The following is a 19,541-nucleotide window of genomic DNA, read 5'->3' as shown; positions in this document are numbered from 1 at the left end:
TATAGCAATGGGCAGTTTGTCAGCGATGGTATAGACAAGACGGCGAAACCTTGGCTCAACCTGAACCCTCTGTAGCACAGGGTGTAGTAAACTGCTAGCGCACTGATGAGTTTAGCAGTCTGAGTCAGCACTGTAGCCTCTGTCCTCCTCCATAACCAGTACATGTTGTGTTTTTTAGGAACCGCCCGAATTAAACGGCCGAGGAGGAGTTAGACCAAAGATGTCTAGACCTACGTAACATTATTCCTAGAAGTAACGCGTGTCATAAGAAAACAAGTTAGGCATTCTCCTTAACAGTCTATATTGTGGGTTTACCAACCTACTATGGATATTGTTTTTACATTGAACTGAAACTTTCCATATTTAGCGGATTCAGATTTATTAGGTTAACAGGGGTTCTATAATCAATTGTTATTTCCAACAGCGCACGGAAGCTTCACGATTTCCTTCGACCACTCCCAGTTCCCTCATTGGTCCTGACCAGTAACGTCTTATAGCCTGTAAGTGATGTCACTCGTCAGGACCAAAGAGGGAACTGAGAGTGGTCGAAGGAAATCGTGAAGCTGTCCGCGCGCTGTTGGAAATATAACAATTGATTATAAACCCCTGTTAAACCTAATAAATCTAACTCCGCTCAGTATTAGAAATGTTTCGGTTCAAAGTAACATTGCTATCCATAGTGGGCTGATAAACTGTTAATGAGAATGCCTAACTCGTTTTCTTATGACACGCGCTCCTATATCCTATATATACTATAGGACTCCTCCACCTGCCGATTAATTCGGGCGGTTCCTCAACATAACACGTACTGGTCTGGAAGTAGGTCAGAGGCTACATGCTGATCCGGACTGCGATACTCACCAGCGTGTTAGACAGTCAAGCAAATTCCTATGCTACAAGGGGTCAGGCTGTGCTAGGTTTTCGCGACCAATCTAGACCATCGCTGACAAACTGCCCACTGCTGTGTAATGCTTGGTCAGTTCATAATAACTTGCCATCTCCCAGGTGATTTAGTTTTTACGGCGGCGATAACTAATCCCAGTCGTCCATTATGCTAGTAACGTAACCTAAACTGCTACTCTGGACAATAAGTACAATAGAAAGGCTATGCGCATCAGAACATAACAATTTATTTGTCAGGTACAAGCTATTCATAGCCTAGAAATCTAGACGAATCTAAATTACATTTGCTTCCAGGGCTAGTCTAGCAACTCTCCGTTGGCTTGTGAGCTCGAAAAATTAAACTTCTATCAGGCCAATCAAATCGTGTATAGAGTCGTTAGGCGGGCTTAACATAATGATTGATGGCAGAGTTGCAACGGTTTGGCTTGAATTCCCTGCTACTTGAAAACAAAGAAGATGGATGTTGCTGTTGGCCAACAGTTAAGCTTGTTTTAAGTTGGCAAAAGTTTGAACTAGCCAACTAGCTCCGCTGGTGGGAAAACGCATGGGACTCAGCGCTGTCCTATTGCGTGCAGAGGGAATTTGAAAGACAACCGATTATCCCGCCCCTCGGACTGAGCACTGCGAACGGTGAGTGCCCAGACCCTACATTTTAATGTGGGTCTGGCTCGTCAGGCTAAGCTATTCATCCAATACATTATAGAAAGTACATCTAAATGAAGAATGTGAAAGTTACGAAAACAGGTTAAAAGAACATTTAGGAAACCATATGAAACAATCAGGGAATGAACATACCAGCTCAGAGGATGATGACTACACACCTTAGTGGTGCGGGAGATTCTGACTACAGAATGGCTCCCAGAATGCTCTGTGAACTTCACTTAAATAGGCATTCACATTCACATTCAACTAGGTAGTTTGTGGTTGGTTACATTGATATGGATCACATGATTGGAGGTCGGCTGATTTGGGATCACATGGTTGGAGGTCGGCTGATTTGGGGTCACATGAGGAGTACTTTGATGAGACTTGAGACCATTGTTGTAGTGAGAGTGAATCAATCAAGACATGACAAGGTATACATTTGATTACATTCCCTGTCCCTAGTTAACTGTTCCTGTGGACATGTGACAGTTGGCCCACAATAGGCCCACACTTAGTAGTTGATCAAGAGTCCATATATGATTGAAAAGATTATCATCAGCCTGGTAATTAGGATCCTTACACACAAACACACACACACACACACTTCTACTTTGCATATTTGTCCCTATTTGTCCCATTCCTAGTATGTATGTAATATGTATGTATGAGCATATGTATGTAGGAGTGTATGTATGTATGAGTGTATATGTGTGTATGCATGTATGTATGTATGTATGTGTATGTATGTATGCTTGTATATATGTGTGAATGTACAAATTATATTGGATTTTGAGTTAAGGTCTCGAATCGGTAACTGTAACATTGCATTGTGTCCCCTCAGCCAGCATGTGAACCGGTGGCTTACCGGTGACTCACGCCTGATTAGTGTGACTGCCACTAATTCAAGTACTGGTATGTGATGCACACACACACACACAGAGGGTGACACGGGAATCAATCGTCGCTCCCGTCCCATCCCGAGCCCACACAAATACTCCCGTCATATCCCGATCACGTGACTGCCCTGCCCCCCCCCCCCCCAAAAAAATCCTGTCCTGCAAAATCCAGAGAGAAAGGCTCCCGAATCCCGTCCCACTCCCGTTTCGTTCCCTATGTTGTCTAAAGCAGTGAAATGGGGGTATGCGTGCCCCTGGGGGAACGTGAAGGCACTCCAGGGGGTACGTGAGATTTTAACCCTTAGAAGCCGATTGACGCAAAGTGCGTCAAAAAACACATCCTTTCTTCTCTGTTACATTGCTCCGCTGTTCATAGCAGCGAGATGAAGCCTTGATTGTGTGACAGAGCAGAAGATGGGCTTTCCAACGAGACCACGCACTTGTCTGTACGTCAAAGTATGAAATTAAATCAAATTGCATCATATTTACAGTATATACATCTCTGCGTTCACCAGCGCACCCATACTCTCGTTTGAATTACTCGCGAACCCGTGAAAGCATAGATATGGCAAGCTTATCAGATGAAAGAGGAGACACAGGGCTATCCATTGGTACCACGTATGTCAATCCTTCTGGCTTATGAAAACAGACGAAGTGACTGCAAAATAATAACGTCATGTACAAAAACCAACTGCACACCCATTACTCTCGTTTTAATTACTCGCGGACCTGTGATCGGATAGATATGCCACGCATGTCAGATGAAAGAGGAGACAGAGAGCTATCATTTGATACCAAGTACATCCTTCTGGGTTATAAAACAGACGAAGTGACAAAAATATATAGCTCGACTTACCTCACGTTTTTTTCTGTTTTTGTGGCAAAGCATGTTTATAATCCAACGCTATTGTGTGTTTCTTTATGGCAAAGAATGTTCATAATCCGGTTTTGAGACTCTAGCCAATTCCTGCATGGCATCCAGTTCAAGGCTCACATTGAATCCCAATTTGTTTGACAAAGAAACACCTTTTTTACCTTTACTTTGTTCATGGCAATGCAGTAAAAAGTTGTATAGAATCATGAGTGCAGACAGGCACACGCTAACACGTAAACTCGGGTCAAGTCAGGTCAGATCAGTTCGTGTTACAGATATGGAGCGCAGAAAGGTCATTTTTAATCACTAAATAAAAAAATGGCATTTATTTCTGTAAGGCGCACACATGGCCGGATTATCATGACCATGGGCCCTGGGCACAAAATCGGAATGTGCCCCCTCCCTCCCCACATGCACGCCCGCACACAGTTGCCTGATGGTACGCACAGTGCCTACGGCCATACACCTGCAGGCGCGCACTCACTAACCCCAAAGTTAACCTGTAGGTTACAGCAGCTGTGAGAACCACCGTTGGGCTGCTAAGAAAGACTCTGTTGTAGTTTCTAGATGATACAAACACAAAATTAATTTCTGTCAATTAAACCTCTTATCAGATTTATTTATGGGTATCCTCATTTATTGTGATGTCGAAGTTCCATGATAGTGTTTGTTTCATGCATGCAGTGTGTGGTTTGGATGAGCCAGATGGACAGCTTGCCTGTCTTCAGCTTAAAATTTCTGTCCAAAATTGCATAAAAAAAACGTCCAATTAACTGCAAAAAAAAAAAAAAAAACACCAAGAAAAACCCCTGAACCCCCGAATTTTTGGAGCCTACCCTACTTAGCCTACAATTCCTAGGCTATGTCATGTCATTTTAGCTAACGTGGTTAGAAGTTTCTCGGATGCAATTGAGCAGTTAGTCCACACTTCATCAACCCACAAACATGAAATTTACTTCTGTCAAAACTTTTGAAAGGGAGAGACACTAATCACGCGATTTTGGACAGAAACTTTAAGCTTTAATCTGCACTGATAAAAGATGTAATTGACAGAAATTACTTTTGTATGTGTAGGCTATCATCTAGAAACTTTCTTAGCAGCCCATCGGTGGTTCTCAAAGCTGCTGGAACCTACTGGTTGTGCTTTGCGGTAGTCTGTCTGGCGATGCGGGTGGCACCCTCACCTCCTGTCTTACCTGCTGATCTAGTAACAGGAGATAGATATCTTCACCTTTAGCTTCGTCTGTTGTCAAAACGTGTGTACAGTAATATTCTTAGCATGTAAGCCTTGTCTTCATTAGATTGCAATCTGTACCAGGCATTAACAAACACGAATGCCCTTGCTGTGCGTAAAACCACAAAATTATGCTTGTGCTTACTGCGCTACACTCAAAACTTAATTTAGTCTCGAAAGTTTTGACAGAAGTAGATTTCATGTTTGTGGGTTGATGAAGTGTGGACTAACTGCTCAATTGCGTCCGAGAAAACGCTAACCACGTTAGCTAAAAAGACATCTCGACATGACAGCTATAGCGTAGTCTGGGTGTTGTTTCAACGCGATAGCTCGCCCTCACTCATTGACTGACGGCAGGCAGCATTTGTGCAGGCAGCTACAGACACTGTTTCTGACGTCATTTAACATAATATTTTGATTGAACGGGTTGCAAAATCTGCATAAAATTAGGGAAGTGAGTACTGCGTTTGTAACGTGATCGAAAGTAATATTTTGACTGTGCCCAGGGCCCCTTACTGATCCCGTGCCCACAGTTGCCCTAATGGTTAATCCGGCCCTGGGCGCACACCACATCTGTAAATTGCTCATCCCCAGAGAATCCCTCCACCATGGCAGTGATATTTCCAGATTCAGGACAGTCTGCCCTACACACACATTAAATGCATGTAGAGCTATGAGCTTGCTGTGGTGAGATACATGTCAAAATATAAGATTTTTTATAATACGCTTTTTATATTTTAATTCTTTAAAATCAAAATAAAATCAATGCTAGTACTAATACATGAAATCATGGCAGATCTGGATAGCCTAGACTCAGCCGGGAACAAAACTATATATGTGTGTGTGGCACTTACAATGACCAGAATAAATGAAAAAATTAATAAATGTAGTGAAAATGCCCTACAAAAATGCCCTAAAAACAGCTTAGGGTACTAAGGGTTAAAATATACATATATTTAAAAAGTAGAATCCATGCAAAAATACTTAAAAAACAATTATTTAATAAATATTTCAGGAAAATATACATTGTATGTGTATGTGTTTATCAGTTCCAACGTTTAATAAATTAGACACTGATGACACAGTGCTCTGTTTTAAGTCTTTTTTCTCAACTAAAAATGCTTTGCGCTGGTTAGGGGGTACTTGGCTGAAAAAATATTTCACAGGGGGTACATCACTGAAAAAAGGTTGAGAACCACTGGTCTAAAGCATTGGTTCCCAAAGGGTGGATCGTAAGAGATTTTATTTGTCGCCAGCATAGTGACAATTTATGTTGTGTAATAGGCCTAGCTTATACCTTAGCTTAGGAACTCCCTCTGTGCATTTTTGCATTTAGATTCTCTGAAACAGGGCGAACACCGCCAGAACGTGGATATCACTCGCAAAATGAAACAATATTTCTGTCGGGCGCATACCATGGACCACACAGTTGCAAAATGCAAGGGACATGAATCAGTCTATATTTGCACGAACAATAATGGACATCAACTCTTCAACATGGCCCATTCAAATCTATAATCATTTTAAATTGTAAAAAAAAACCCTCCTGTAAACGCTATTTCCTGTTTCCAATCTCGCGAACTTCACTAATACAGTAAAGCTGCATTTACTAGCTAGTTTCCCATAACAACCACCACATAGTCGAGGTGACGAGGGTTATTAAGATCGACTTTGAACACAGTGAGCCATACAACTTTAGCCTGGGTGTTCCCATGCTGCCTTGCGCGCGATTTGATTCACGCTGCTAAGGCAGCCTGGAGACCATGGAGCAAATTTTCTCCTGAGATAGGAGACCAATCACAGAACAAGGGGGAAAGCAAGACGATGATGAGCTATGCACAGACGCATTTGATAGACATCCGTGGCACCCAATAAACGGATCTGGGCATTTTTTTCAAATACGAGAAAATGAACGTTTGGTTCCCAGACCACGTCTCATTGAGAAGTGGTGGCGCTAGCCAGGCTAATACAACTTGACAATTACTCTGAATCATAGTGTTAATGTGTTGAGTAAAGCTACACTTTTTTCGATTGATTTTGTTACCATGTGTGTTTATTCCTGCCGTTACAAAAACTAGCATCTCAGATAACGTTAGCGATTAGCTCACGTTTATATGGCAATAGAAAACACCTTCAGTTTTCGGTGTAGTCGCTGACGCTGACGATTGATTGAACAGGACAGCTGCTTTGTATTGCTCTATCAACAAACGTATTGTGAGTTGCAAGCGGTTCTCTTATCTCGAAATGCCTTGCAATCTTTGGGTGCACTCACCGCATGTTTTAATTTCATCTCCGGCTCCGTTCCCCTCATTGTTGCATTGTATCCTTTAAACCAGCAGGCGCACAGGAACATATCTTTGACCAGGGGTGCTGAATAACAAAATAATGGATGTCTGACGATTTCTCCCCAGGGCCCAGCATGATATGATTCGAATTTAGACAGCTAAATACGCCATTTCAGCGCCGTGTATGAGTAGGCCTAAGAGTGAGAAGTTTTATAATGCCTTGGGCAGCCACATTCCACTGCAACTATGCACAGCACTTGCCACTCCGACTCATCAATAAGAACACACACACCAGACCCATAGAAGCGCACTTGACTTTACATCATTAATCTATTTCAGTATAGCCTAGTCTAAGGTAAATTCCTTATGTGATTGTCAAAACCACACCAGAGATGTTTGGCTTTAAAATATATGCTAATTAGGCTGCAATGACCTGGCAAACAATTTCTGAGTAGCCTAACTTATGGTGTCTCCACAGCAAAAGTGCTCTAAGGGTCATTCCGTGTGAAATCACCCAATTTCTGCAAAATTTGGCAGGTGACCCTCTCCGAAAAAAACTGAAAAAAATCACAGGTGATTTTTCACCTGTGAAAAATCTATGCATAGATCTTGAATAGTATATCTGTATAACTAATCGTTGCAAAACTACAGCCCTTTGAAACTTCAAGTCATTTTAAGCATCGTGTCACCGTATGTCTTATGATTAAGAAAAAACGTCAGTAAAGGCTCACACACACACACACACACGCGTTAAGTCATCGTTTCCCAACCTTGGGGTCGGGACCCCATGTGGGGTCGCCTGAAATTCAAATGGGGTCGCCTGAGATACTGGGTATCTTAAAAATGGCCAGTAAATTACATTAAAATATACATGCATTAAATAAATAATATTAAGAATGATATCCCATGATATCCAAGTTAAGTAACTAATAACTAACTAACGGATCCTTCATTACAATCTGGCTACGTCAAAATAAACGGTAACGGTTTTACCCCACGACAGATCCTCCGCCACAGTCACACCTAAAAACTTAAAACTAGAGACCCTCTCCATAGGGCATTTTACAAAATGCATGAGCATGCCTTGCCAAATAATGGTCTAAAATACTCATATTTTATTCTATGGACCCTTTCAAGAGAGTTCCATTATCAGCATCATAGTTGGCCCCACAAGGCTTCCTTTTTAACATTGTTATCTTAATGCAGAGGAAGTAGATTGGTAACCAAATAGAACGTTCAAGCATTGTTTTTGTTTTTATTGTTGAAAGGGTCTATATTGGTCTAGGGCTAGGGCTCAGTTGTGTTTCTAAATCATATCAAGTGACCTAGAGGGCTGGAATGTGGTCAGTTCAGAGATGCATGTTATCCGGTAGAAAGAAAAAAAACAATATTCTAGCCTCTGTAACTCTGTGTCAGTACATCACACAGTTCTTCTGATTATTTTCTTCAGTGGGCTCTGAAGCAGGGGCTGTGCAATTTCAGGCAAAAACTTGAAATTGGTATTGAGGATGAAACAGTTTTAAAATAAATGTTCTCTAAGTGAAATATATTGCTGTTGCTCTTAGTTCTTTAGGATTTAAGTTTTCTGTTTAAGGTGACAGTTCGGCTTGTAGATTATTTCTCCCTCTTTTAATTGACCTGTCGCTAAGCGCCACCCTTAAACGTCCCACATACTCGACGCACCCGACCAGTAGCGCGACAATGTGACGTCACAGAAGCGCCGTAACCATTTATACTCGCGCGTGGTGGTCGCAACACTAGTTGCAATATTCTCCTGAACAGAGGTGTCGCTGTTGTGAAAAGACTAACATTAACTACTTACACAGCAGAAGAAGCTGCCGTAAGAAACACCAGTACCTAGCCTCTGTGATGGTACTTCAGACTTTGGTTGCTACTATTCACAACTACCATCATCATTATCATGTAGTTTCCAAGGTGTGTGCACAGGTAGATAGATAGATAGATAGATGGATATATAGATAGGTACTTTAGTCATCCCGAGGGAAATTTTAATAATTTAAACAGTTTAGTTAGCTGGCTAGCTAGCTAGCAGCTGGCTGAGTTTGTGTAATTTCCTGAAGTGGAAAGAGATTTTGTTAAGGCCTTAATAGATATCCTTTGTTTGAAAATAAATCGTTTCTATTCTTTCCTCTTAATTCCATGTGTTGCAACTCTCACTGGTAACTTTGTTAACTTATCCAGCAAACTATTAAAAATTCACGACTGTAACAAAACACTACAACTCGCTTGCCCTCGAACTAGTCCATCTTCCTGTTTCCGCCTTGTCGCGCTCGTCTGAAAGAAAATGAGTGGTGCGCTACCGTGTGCTACACGGCCAAAACCCTGGCGCGCCAGAGAGATCTACGTCATTTTGACGTCACATTGTCGCGCTACCGGTCGGGTGCGTCAGGTATGTAGAAGCCATTAGAACGCTGATGAGCCAATGACAGTCCAGCCTCAACGGGACTCGGACATCAGCTCGGACAACTCCATAGGAAACAACAGGGAGGAGGCATAAAATGACAAATTAATGGTTATTTATGGAATTTATTAACTCAAAAAACCCCGACGGATAACCATGGTCAAACGTTTTGCATGGGGGACGTGTAATACAGATAGCCGGTACCCCGAGAGGCTAGAAAACGGTATATTTTCATCAACAGTAGCCTACAGGACGTCTCTCGCGTTTGCAACAGCTCGACGTAATGTAGGCTACTAAGCCAACAATGTGGGCACAGGTTCCCTGTTAAATCCCAAGATGACAATGCTCATTAACCAACAACTATATTCTTACTACATCAAATATTAACGTAACCTAACATATCTTAGTATCAATCTTCCACTAGCTAGCTAGCTAGCATTAACGTCAGTGGTTTTTGCACTGCACGGCTAACTCGCCACAACTGTTTGTCACCTTGTATGTATTCCAAAGTTTTGAATACACCCCTCCATAGCATAATTAAGTCCCTTTTGATAGCTCCTGGAGGAAAGTAAATCTTTTATCGACCAAAACGTCCTCAAAGCCTGCTTTCATATAATGTCAGCTGCCATTGTCCATAATGTATTTCTAATCAAGTCTGGTTTGTTTGTCCGAGTTTTCACACGGTAACAATGGGGGGCGGAGCTTAGCGACAGGTCAATTGGAGCGAGCGTTAAACGATTTGACTGGAGCGGGAGGATTTTTAAGTGGAGCGGGGAGCGAAATTGAGCGGAGTGACCGGACTCGAATTTGAGCGGAGGAGCAGCCGAGTGAACAGCCACCTGAACGAGGAGCGGGATATTCGCACCGCTCAGCTCTACTCACTAACTCTGATGACTCTATGTGGCTTGCGTCTCTGTCCTATTTGGTCGATATATTTGACCGCTTGAATGGCCTCAACCTGTCTTTGCAAGGCCGCAAAACTCATATTTTGCTCCTCGCAGACAGAGTGGACACCTTCACACAAAAACTTGACCTCTGGCATGGCTGCATCAGTCGAGGGAACTGCGACATGTTCCCCAGCCTTGCAGTACCTGTGACAGTGATAAAGTGACTTAATGTGGCTTGCGTCTCTGCGTCTCTGTCTAAAGTGACTTTATCACTGATGCAGGTACGTCACACGATTTCTTCTCTCTATTTCAATCAGCGTCTGAGCACCTGTCAGGAATGAGAAAACAATTTCTGACGTAGGCTACTTCAAAGAGGATTATCGCTCTTTTGCGTGAGTTCGAGATCCATTTGTGTTCACAGCAAACGAGCTGTCAACTGATATGCAGGAATAGCTTATTGAGCTGAAGAGTGACAGGCTGACCACTCCTGCCCACATTCGTCATTCTGGGCAGCATTGATGCAGGAATACCCTCAACTCTGTGACGTCGCCTTGAAGATTCTCCTCCCTTTTGCGTCGACATAATTGTTTGAGGCAGGATTCTCAAAAATGACTGCACTTAAAACAAAATACCACAATCGTGCACAAATCAAGAAACAGACATTGTGCCAAGAATTGAGGATCTTTACAAGGCAAAGCAGGCTCAGGTCTCTCATTAACATTGCCTACCTGCAAGTTTCTGTAAAAATTTAATGATATGCCTACTATTAGGCCTAGTAATAATAACAATAATAAAGCATAAATTCATATCAGAGGTCTGGTGCCAATTCCCAATTATAACAATAGCCTAGTAATGATAATAGGCCCGAAGGGGGGGGGGGGGGGGGGGGGGGGGACTGCAATGAACCAGCTTTGGGGGGACCCAGCTTGCAAGAGTTTGAAAACCCCTCCTTTAAACCAATTAGAATGACATCTGTTATTCCCTTTAACAGCAAGAAGCACAACTTCAAACAGCGCATCAGTATTTTGATAGTAAGCGGTGCAATTGAAGGAATCTGCTTGCAGATGAGACTGTATGGAACACAGGGATTCCACTAAACCTTGCTTTACTAAAAACCTGTTTGTGACTAGCAGAGCATAGCCTACATGCATCTGCACTTGCCTATTACTGTATTTGAACTCAAAGGCAAAGTGAAACTAACTTCACCGTGGTCTCATAGTCAACGACAAAACAGTTACTTTCACCCAACAATCTTTGAATGACTGAATAAAAATCCTAACAACATTTTTCCTGCAGAAGAGTTGCTGCTTACATCTCATGACAGTGCGTATTCAGCTATGCTTTATATGCGCCTTTTGCTATAGACCAGGTTTTCCTTCAGTCAGTGGCATAATGATTTTTAGAGGGTGTAAGATAGCGATTTTTGAATCATGCGCCAGACCACACCTTATGTCGTTAATTGCCACAACCTTGGGCGCATGGCGGAAAATGTACCACTGACTGGGTGTATGATATGAATAAGACTTGCGTCTCCCTTTGTATGATATGAATAAGACTTGCGTCTCGCTTTGTATGATATGAATAAGACTTGCGTCTCGCTTTGTATGATATGAATAAGACTTGCGTCTCGCTTTGTATGATATGAATAAGACTTGCGTCTCACTTTGTGCCGCCTTGTGCCGGGTGCACAATAGGGCCCCATATGTTTTATGTGTGATTTTCCCCCATTGCATAAAGAAATCTCATCCACGGACACATACAGAACACTTCCCGAAATGTTCCCAATGTTCCCAAAACATTGCCCTTTTATGTCTTTATAATTCTTACTATTTATTTACTATTATATGTTCCCAAAACATTGCCCTTTTATGTCTTTATAATTATTACTATTTATTTACTATTATATGTTCCCAAAACATTGCCCTTTTATGTCTTTATAATTATTACTATTTATTTACTATTATATGTTCCCAAAACATTGCCCTTTTATGTCTTTATAATTATAACTATTTATTTACTATTATATGTTCCCAAAACATTGCCCTTTTATGTCTTTATATTTATTACTATTTATTTATTATTATATGCTTCTGTGAAGCACATTGCATTGCCACACTGTGTGAAATGTGCTATGTAAATTATGGGATTGACATTGTTGTCATTTTGTATGGAAGATATGGACAATGGTCTTAAATGTCCATCTTTCCTAGCCTAGAAATCTAGATGCACCCTAGTGGCAGCAAATGTCATTTGCAGTCAGGGTAGTCTAGCAAATCTCCGTTGGCTTGCGAGCTGGAAAAATGAAACTTCAATCAGGCCAATCACATCGCTTTTTTTAAATTGGCAAAAGTTTGATTAATTTAGCGAACTAGCTCCGCTGGTGGGAAAATGCATGGGACTCATGAGTTGTAGCTCTATCCTGTTGCGTGCAGAGGAAATCTGAAAGGCAACCGTTCATCCCGCCCCTCAGATTGAGCAGTGCCAATGACGAGTTCCCAGACCCTACATCTTGATGTGGGTCTGGCTCGTCAGGCTACATCTTTCCTGTACCGTCTTACCTTTAGTGGTGTACCGTCTGTGTTCCGTCTTACCTTTAGTGGTGTACCGTCTTACCTTTAGTGGTGTACCGTCTGTGTACCGTCTGATCTTTAGTGGTGTACCGTCTGTGTGCCATCTTACCTTTAGTGGTGTACCGTCTGACCTTTAGTGGTGTACCGTCTTACCTTTAGTGGTGTACCGTCTGTGTACCGTCTGACATTTAGTGGTGTACCGTCAGTGTACCGTCTGACCTTTAGTGGTGTACCGTCTGACCTTTAGTGGTGTACCGTCTGTGTACCGTCTTACCTTTAGTGGTGTACCGTCTGTGTACCGTCTGACCTTTAGTGGTGTACCGTCTGTGTACCGTCTTACCTTTAGTGGTGTACCGTCTGTGTTCCGTCTTACCTTTAGTGGTGTACCGTCTGACCTTTAGTGGTGTACCGTCTGTGTACCGTCTGACCTTTAGTGGTCTACCGTCTGTGTACCGTCTGATCTTTAGTGGTGTACCGTCTGTGTGCCATCTTACCTTTAGTGGTGTACCGTCTGACCTTTAGTGGTGTACCGTCTTACCTTTAGTGGTGTACCGTCTGTGTACCGTCTGACATTTAGTGGTGTACCGTCAGACCTTTAGTGGTGTACCGTCTGTGTACCATCTGTGTACCGTCTTACCTTTAGTGGTGTACCGTCTGTGTACCGTCTTACCTTTAGTGGTGTACCGTCTGTGTACCGTCTTACCTTTAGTGGTGTACCATCTGTGTACCGTCTGACCTTTAGTGGTGTACCGTCGTACCTTTAGTGGTGTACCGTCTGTGTACCGTCTGACATTTAGTGGTGTACCGTCAGTGTACCGTCTGACCTTTAGTGGTGTACCGTCTGTGTACCGTCTGTGTGCCATCTTACCTTTAGTGGTGTACCGTCTGACCTTTAGTGGTGTACCGTCTTACCTTTAGTGGTGTACCGTCTGTGTACCGTCTGACATTTAGTGGTGTACCGTCAGTGTACCGTCTGACATTTAGTGGTGTACCGTCTGTGTACCGTCTGATCTTTAGTGGTGTACCGTCTGTGTGCCATCTTACCTTTAGTGGTGTACCGTCTGACCTTTAGTGGTGTACCGTCTTACCTTTAGTGGTGTACCGTCTGTGTACCGTCTGACATTTAGTGGTGTACCGTCAGTGTACCGTCTGACCTTTAGTGGTGTACCGTCTGTGTACCGTCTGACCTTTAGTGGTGTACCGTCTGTGTACCGTCTTACCTTTAGTGGTGTACCGTCTGTGTACCGTCTTACCTTTAGTGGTGTACCGTCTGTGTACCGTCTTACCTTTAGTGGTGTACCGTCTGTGTACCGTCTGACCTTTAGTGGTGTACCGTCTGTGTACCGTCTTACCTTTAGTGGTGTACCGTCTGTGTACCGTCTTACCTTTAGTGGTGTACCATCTGTGTACCGTCTGACCTTTAGTGGTGTACCGTCGTACCTTTAGTGGTGTACCGTCTTACCTTTAGTGGTGTACCGTCTGTGTTCCGTCTTACCTTTAGTACCGTCTTAGTGGTGTACCGTCTGTGTACCGTCTGACCTGTACCGTCTGACCTTTAGTGGTGTACCATCTTACCTTTAGTGGTGTACCGTCTGACCTTTAGTGGTGTACCGTCTGTGTACCGTCTGACCTTTAGTGGTGTACCGTCTGTGTGCCATCTTACCTTTAGTGGTGTACCGTCTGACCTTTAGTGGTGTACCGTCTTACCTTTAGTGGTGTACCGTCTGTGTACCGTCTTACCTTTAGTGGTGTACCGTCTGTGTACCGTCTGACCTTTAGTGGTGTACCGTCTGTGTAGTGGTGAGATGAAATTAAATGACCATACACAGCATATAACCTTTAGTGGTGAGTGACCTAGACTTCCCATGCCAATCTTTCCTGTACCGTCTTACCTCTAGTGGTGAGAGAGCCGTGCAAACCTGGACTTCCCACACCAGTGCCAGCAGGATTTTTCCTGAACGATGTGTGGACGTCATTTGTCTGTGCCACCCGACATTTCACTGTTCCAGACATCGCTCAATGCCTGAGGGGCAAGCACATCTACATCATGGGAGACTCCACCATCAGACAGTGGTTTTTATACCTCTTTAAGGCTGTACCAAGTAAGGAACGATATATACTAACAAGATATACCAACCCCCTCCATACACACACAGACACATGCACACACCAGTGGCTCAGATAAACCACGGCCACCCCAACAAAAAACTCTGGCCACCCCAGTGGTCACCCCTAGCTCAAAGAATAAATTTTTGGTCATGACAATGGTCAATAAGTTGTGACCCAGATAGTAGATCTCAATAAATACTCTTTGCAAAGGAATGCACATTTATATTATCATTTATCCATGGTTTCTCCTTGAAAGGCACCCTTAACAAGATTTGGTGTTTAGGTCCCAGTCTGGTTGAGAAGCGCAATAATAAACAAACTAAATATGCTCTTTTGCAACAATGTATAAACATAACTCCAATATAATATAGAGGGAATGCACCGACAGCAGTCTGTAGAAAAAGATCTGGTAGCATAGAATGTGTCAAGTGTGTCATAAACTGATATGTTAACATCTCGTTAAAACATTGTTTTTTTTTTGTTCTTCGTCACAGCTCTTCACCACGTCTACCTCCCCATCAACGTCCAGATGGGGCCCTTTAAGGCCGTAGACCTGAAGAACAACATCGTCATGCATTTCCGCTCGCACGGCCTCCCTCTGCACTGCGTCAAGATTCCCGTGGAGTACTTCCACTACATGAGCAGCGAGATCGACGGCCTGCCTGGCGGCCCGGACACCGTGATCATGTTCAACTTGTGCGCGCACCTCGCCAGTTACCCACTCACTTACTACGGCTACCGCGTCTGGCTAATCCGGAGGTCGGTCGTTGCCCTCTTGAAACGAGCGCCAGGGACCAGGGTCATCATCAAGACAGCCAACACGGGGTACAACAAAAAGGTGGTGTATTGTTCCTCTGTAGTCTACACTCAAGGGATCAACTGTTAGTGTGATACAACTAAACAACTTTTTATTGGTCTTCTTCTACCTTCAAACATCAATATCATTACCAATAGAGCGCCACCTATTGACCATAAATGGCTGTTACTGGTGAGAACACGTTTTTTTAAAAGATGGCTTTTATTTATACATTTTGGCTAACATATTTTATCCAAAGCAACTTACATATATCAATTAGCTGCAGGGCTAACCTCCCTGGATTAGCTCAGGGTTAAGCATTTTGCTCAAAGGTACAATGGTGGCAGCCGAAAATCAAACAACTTTTTTTGGCTCCCGACTTCACTTTCACTGGCACAAACATTTGAATCCTCTCTCAAAAGATTTTCCACAGAAATCTTGAGCAGAAATCTTGACCAATGTTGAGTTTTTTCGTTTTTGGTAAAACCGTCCACAAATTGAAATAATGTAGCAACAGAAACCATCAGAATCGACAGTGCTCTGTGTTATCCACCGCTTTGATGTAATGTCAGAATCGACTGTGCTCCGTGTTATCCACATATCCACTGAAGTCGTGTGGGGTTTGCCGTTATTGCGGAGGTGGCGTGTGGCACGTGTTCTGCTGCGACAGTGCTCTGTGTTATCCACCGCTTTGATGTAATGTCAGAATCGACTGTGCTCCGTGTTATCCACATATCCACTGAAGTCGTGTGGGGTTTGCCGTTATTGCGGAGGTGGCGTGTGGCACGTGTTCTGCTGCCCCTCTTGATGGATTGTGTGTGTATGTGCACGCACACATGTTTACTTGGGCTGCATGTTAAAATATGTGTGTGTGTGTGTTTGTATTAGCCTGCAGTGTATATCTGTGTGCATGCTTTTATGTGTATGTGTTTATGTGTTAGTGTGTGTGTATGTGTTAGGGCTGTCACTTTTGTGAAAAAATCCTGTTCGATTTTTGAGACATAAGTGTTCATTGAAACGATTGTAAAATCGATTTTCCATGTCTAAAGACGTTTCCATTTTCAACGCCAAATATAGGCCAATCCACGGACAACTGAACACGGATAACAGGCATTATGACAAACGTAAAGAGGACGCTTGAAGACGCACAAACCAGCAATATTTCTGATGATTTATTGCCGTGAAGTCTCGTGCACAATGACAAACAGGAGTGCATCAGTGAAAAAACATTACTGCAGGCTTCAACGTGGCTGTGTTTACGATTAGAAATGTCAAACAAATTTCGCCTACGTAGGAACTCACGACTGCACAGTTTGCATACCACTTTGTCCTTCTCTATAGTTTGATCTACCCAAAACCCAAAGTACTTCCATATCGAACTCCTCAAGTTATTAGGGCTTATCACTCATCTCTCTCATGTCGCACAGGTTGAACGCGTTTTTTAGCAAAACACCAGCAGCACAGCAGTCGATTGAAACAGCTGTTTCCGGTGCGTAAAATTGGTGGGAATTTTTTTTTTAGCTTTCGCAATGCGTACTGCACTTTCGGAAGTCTTTATTCTTTTTCTACTTCTTTGTGAGTTTTGTTACATCTATCTTTTTTATTTGTTTAATTCGTTTAAAATTAATAGTGTACATATTTGGTTAAAATCGATTCCCTGTTTTAGTTTTCGAAACTTGTGTTGGTTAGTCCAATCGATTGTGAAACCGATTTTCGAACGTAAAGTGACAGCCCTAGTATGTGTGTTTGTGTTTTGTGCAGCATGTTAAAATGAGTGTTTATGCATTCTACAGCATTCTTATCGCAGTGATTGGCTCACTATGCAAGTGGACCGGATCCTGCGCGAGGCCTTCCGTGACATGGGAGTCTACATCGTGGATGTATGGCAGATGACCGCCTGCCACTACTTGAAGGACAACCTCCACCCTGCCCCACTGATAGTCCAAAATGAAGTCGACATACTTCTCTCTTTTATTTGCCCTCTCTAAGAATGCAGCTCCTCTCTCATTAGTGCGTCATCTGTCTGTGTGTGCGTGTGTGTGTTTCTGTGTGTGTTTCTGGTGTGTCTGTTTTTTTTGTTTGTCTGTGTCTGTTTGTGTGTGTGTGTGTGTGTTTCTGTGTGTGTTTCTGGTGTGTCTGTTTTTTTTGTTTGTCTGTGTCTGTTTGTGTGTGTGTGTGTGTGTTTCTGTGTGTGTCTGTTTTTTTTGTTTGTCTGTGTCTGTTTGTGTGTGTGTGTGTGTGTGTGTGTGTGTCTGTGTGTGTGCGTGCGTGTGTGTGTGTGTGTGTGTGTGTGTGTGTGTGCCATTTTTTATGTGTGAATGTGTTTGTCATTCTCCCCAGTGCCATAGAAAGAGAGAGTTGCAACACTCTTTGTCCTCACAAAGTAATCAATAATTCCTAAAAACCCTGTGCTGCATGGCTGTGTCACAGGAGGGATGGTTGTATTTCTGGCTACTGACCGGATGATTGGTAGTTTTGGAACATTTGCCATCTCCATAACCCGGAAACTGGCATGAAAAAGAGTATGTTTTGACATTACATGTTTTTTTCACGGTCTCTTATGAGAGTGTTTTCTCTACCTCTCAGATTATCCCCACCCGCATTTGGAGCGCTGCTTCAGGTGCAATATATTTTTGGCCACTGCTATTTCTTGGCACTGTTGTGTTCTGCTCTGTTCGTTTTTGTGTGTGTGTGTGTGGTGTGTGTGTGTGTGAGTGTGTGTGAGAGAGCACAACAATCGTCTATGGTAACAGGGGAAAGAACACTGATAGGCAGACACAGTTAGCTGCCCATGCACAATTTCATTCTGTTTGGTGATCACAACGTCAGCTGAGTGAAGACATTTGACTTACTTTGAACTTTCTCATAAAATTATGAGAAATCTTTGTACTAAAAACAATACCAACTACATTTTTATGTAAATATAAGATCATAACACTAGGCTAGATATCAGTTTTTGCAGTGCATGCGTGTATGTGTGTGTGTGTGTCAGTGTTGCGCGGGTTTGGTCACAAGCGGCCCGCGGTCGCCCGATATTTTAATCAACCCGACCGCAACTCGGACAGCGAATATTAATTAGGACAAAATTATACCCGACCCGCTTATTTACAAAATGTGTGCTTTTGGTTATAGTCTGCATGCAAGTGTGACAGTAGGCCATTTCTGTAAAACAAGCTAATTTATTTAGGCATGCAGAACATAATGTTTGCGTAGGAGAGAGAATGAGAATAAGAGTGCAACCGCCCGCACGCAACCACCAAGGATTAGAACACTAGGATAAGATTTGAAGGCCATGGACATACATCTTTCTTTCGAAAACAGAAATGGTGAGGCGAGGTAGGCTAGAGAGATACATTGCTGGTCAAAACGTTAGCGTAAGAACTGGTTTATAATGCTGAATGAAGCACAAAGCTTTACAAAAGCACATCCACTGTTTAAAGTCACAAACACAACGAACTGTAACTTTTATGCATGCGCGAACCTATACATAGGATGTGTAGTCTGTGCCATAACATTTATTCCTGCAGGCTGCCCGTTTTGGCTGTCATACTTTTAAATGGCTTCGCAAGAAGTAGGCCTACATAGACCATAACTTACTGTCATCTTCTTTAGGAATTTTTCCCAATATTTCCCATAGCCTAAATCGCTTTTCCTGAAGGGGTGTCTATTATTTTTAACTCGCATCTTCAGCTTCTTTACTGTTGACTTTACTCTATTGATGCTTTACTGTATTGATGCCAGCCTTCTTGTGATATTTTAAGTAGGCCTAGGCCTATTTGTAGAAATATATATTTAATTAATTTTAACTGACCCGCCCGCAAATGACCCGAATATCATTAAAATATTTTGTTTATGACTCATGACCGCGGGCAACCGCTTAATTTCGGCCAGACCGCGCAGCACTGGTGTGTGTGTATTTT

The 19,541-nt window shown here is 42.8% G+C and overlaps 1 protein-coding gene across 3 annotated transcripts in view; it reads left to right on the top strand.

Annotated features, from left to right (window-relative positions):
• The window catches only part of LOC121719455 (NXPE family member 3-like), a 31,437-nt gene extending 13,718 nt beyond the window's left edge, over positions 1–17,719 (top strand). For 2 of the 3 annotated variants that reach the window (XM_042105103.1, XM_042105102.1), the window contains 4 exons: positions 2,390–2,460; positions 14,615–14,818; positions 15,320–15,663; positions 17,415–17,719. In XM_042105103.1, coding sequence (XP_041961037.1) covers positions 2,390–2,460; positions 14,615–14,818; positions 15,320–15,663; positions 17,415–17,609 — 814 coding nt within the window. In that variant the 3' untranslated portion in view covers positions 17,610–17,719. The remainder of the gene's footprint in view (positions 1–2,389; positions 2,461–14,614; positions 14,819–15,319; positions 15,664–17,414) is intronic. The other variant, XM_042105104.1, reaches the window with a different exon arrangement.
• The last annotated feature ends 1,822 nt before the right edge of the window (positions 17,720–19,541 follow it).

This window comes from Alosa sapidissima, chromosome 9 (assembly GCF_018492685.1).
Source record: "Alosa sapidissima isolate fAloSap1 chromosome 9, fAloSap1.pri, whole genome shotgun sequence".
Classification (NCBI taxonomy): domain Eukaryota; kingdom Metazoa; phylum Chordata; class Actinopteri; order Clupeiformes; family Clupeidae; genus Alosa; species Alosa sapidissima.
The sequence above is the reverse complement of the archived record's forward strand: the minus strand, read 5'-3'. Positions and strand labels throughout refer to the sequence as shown.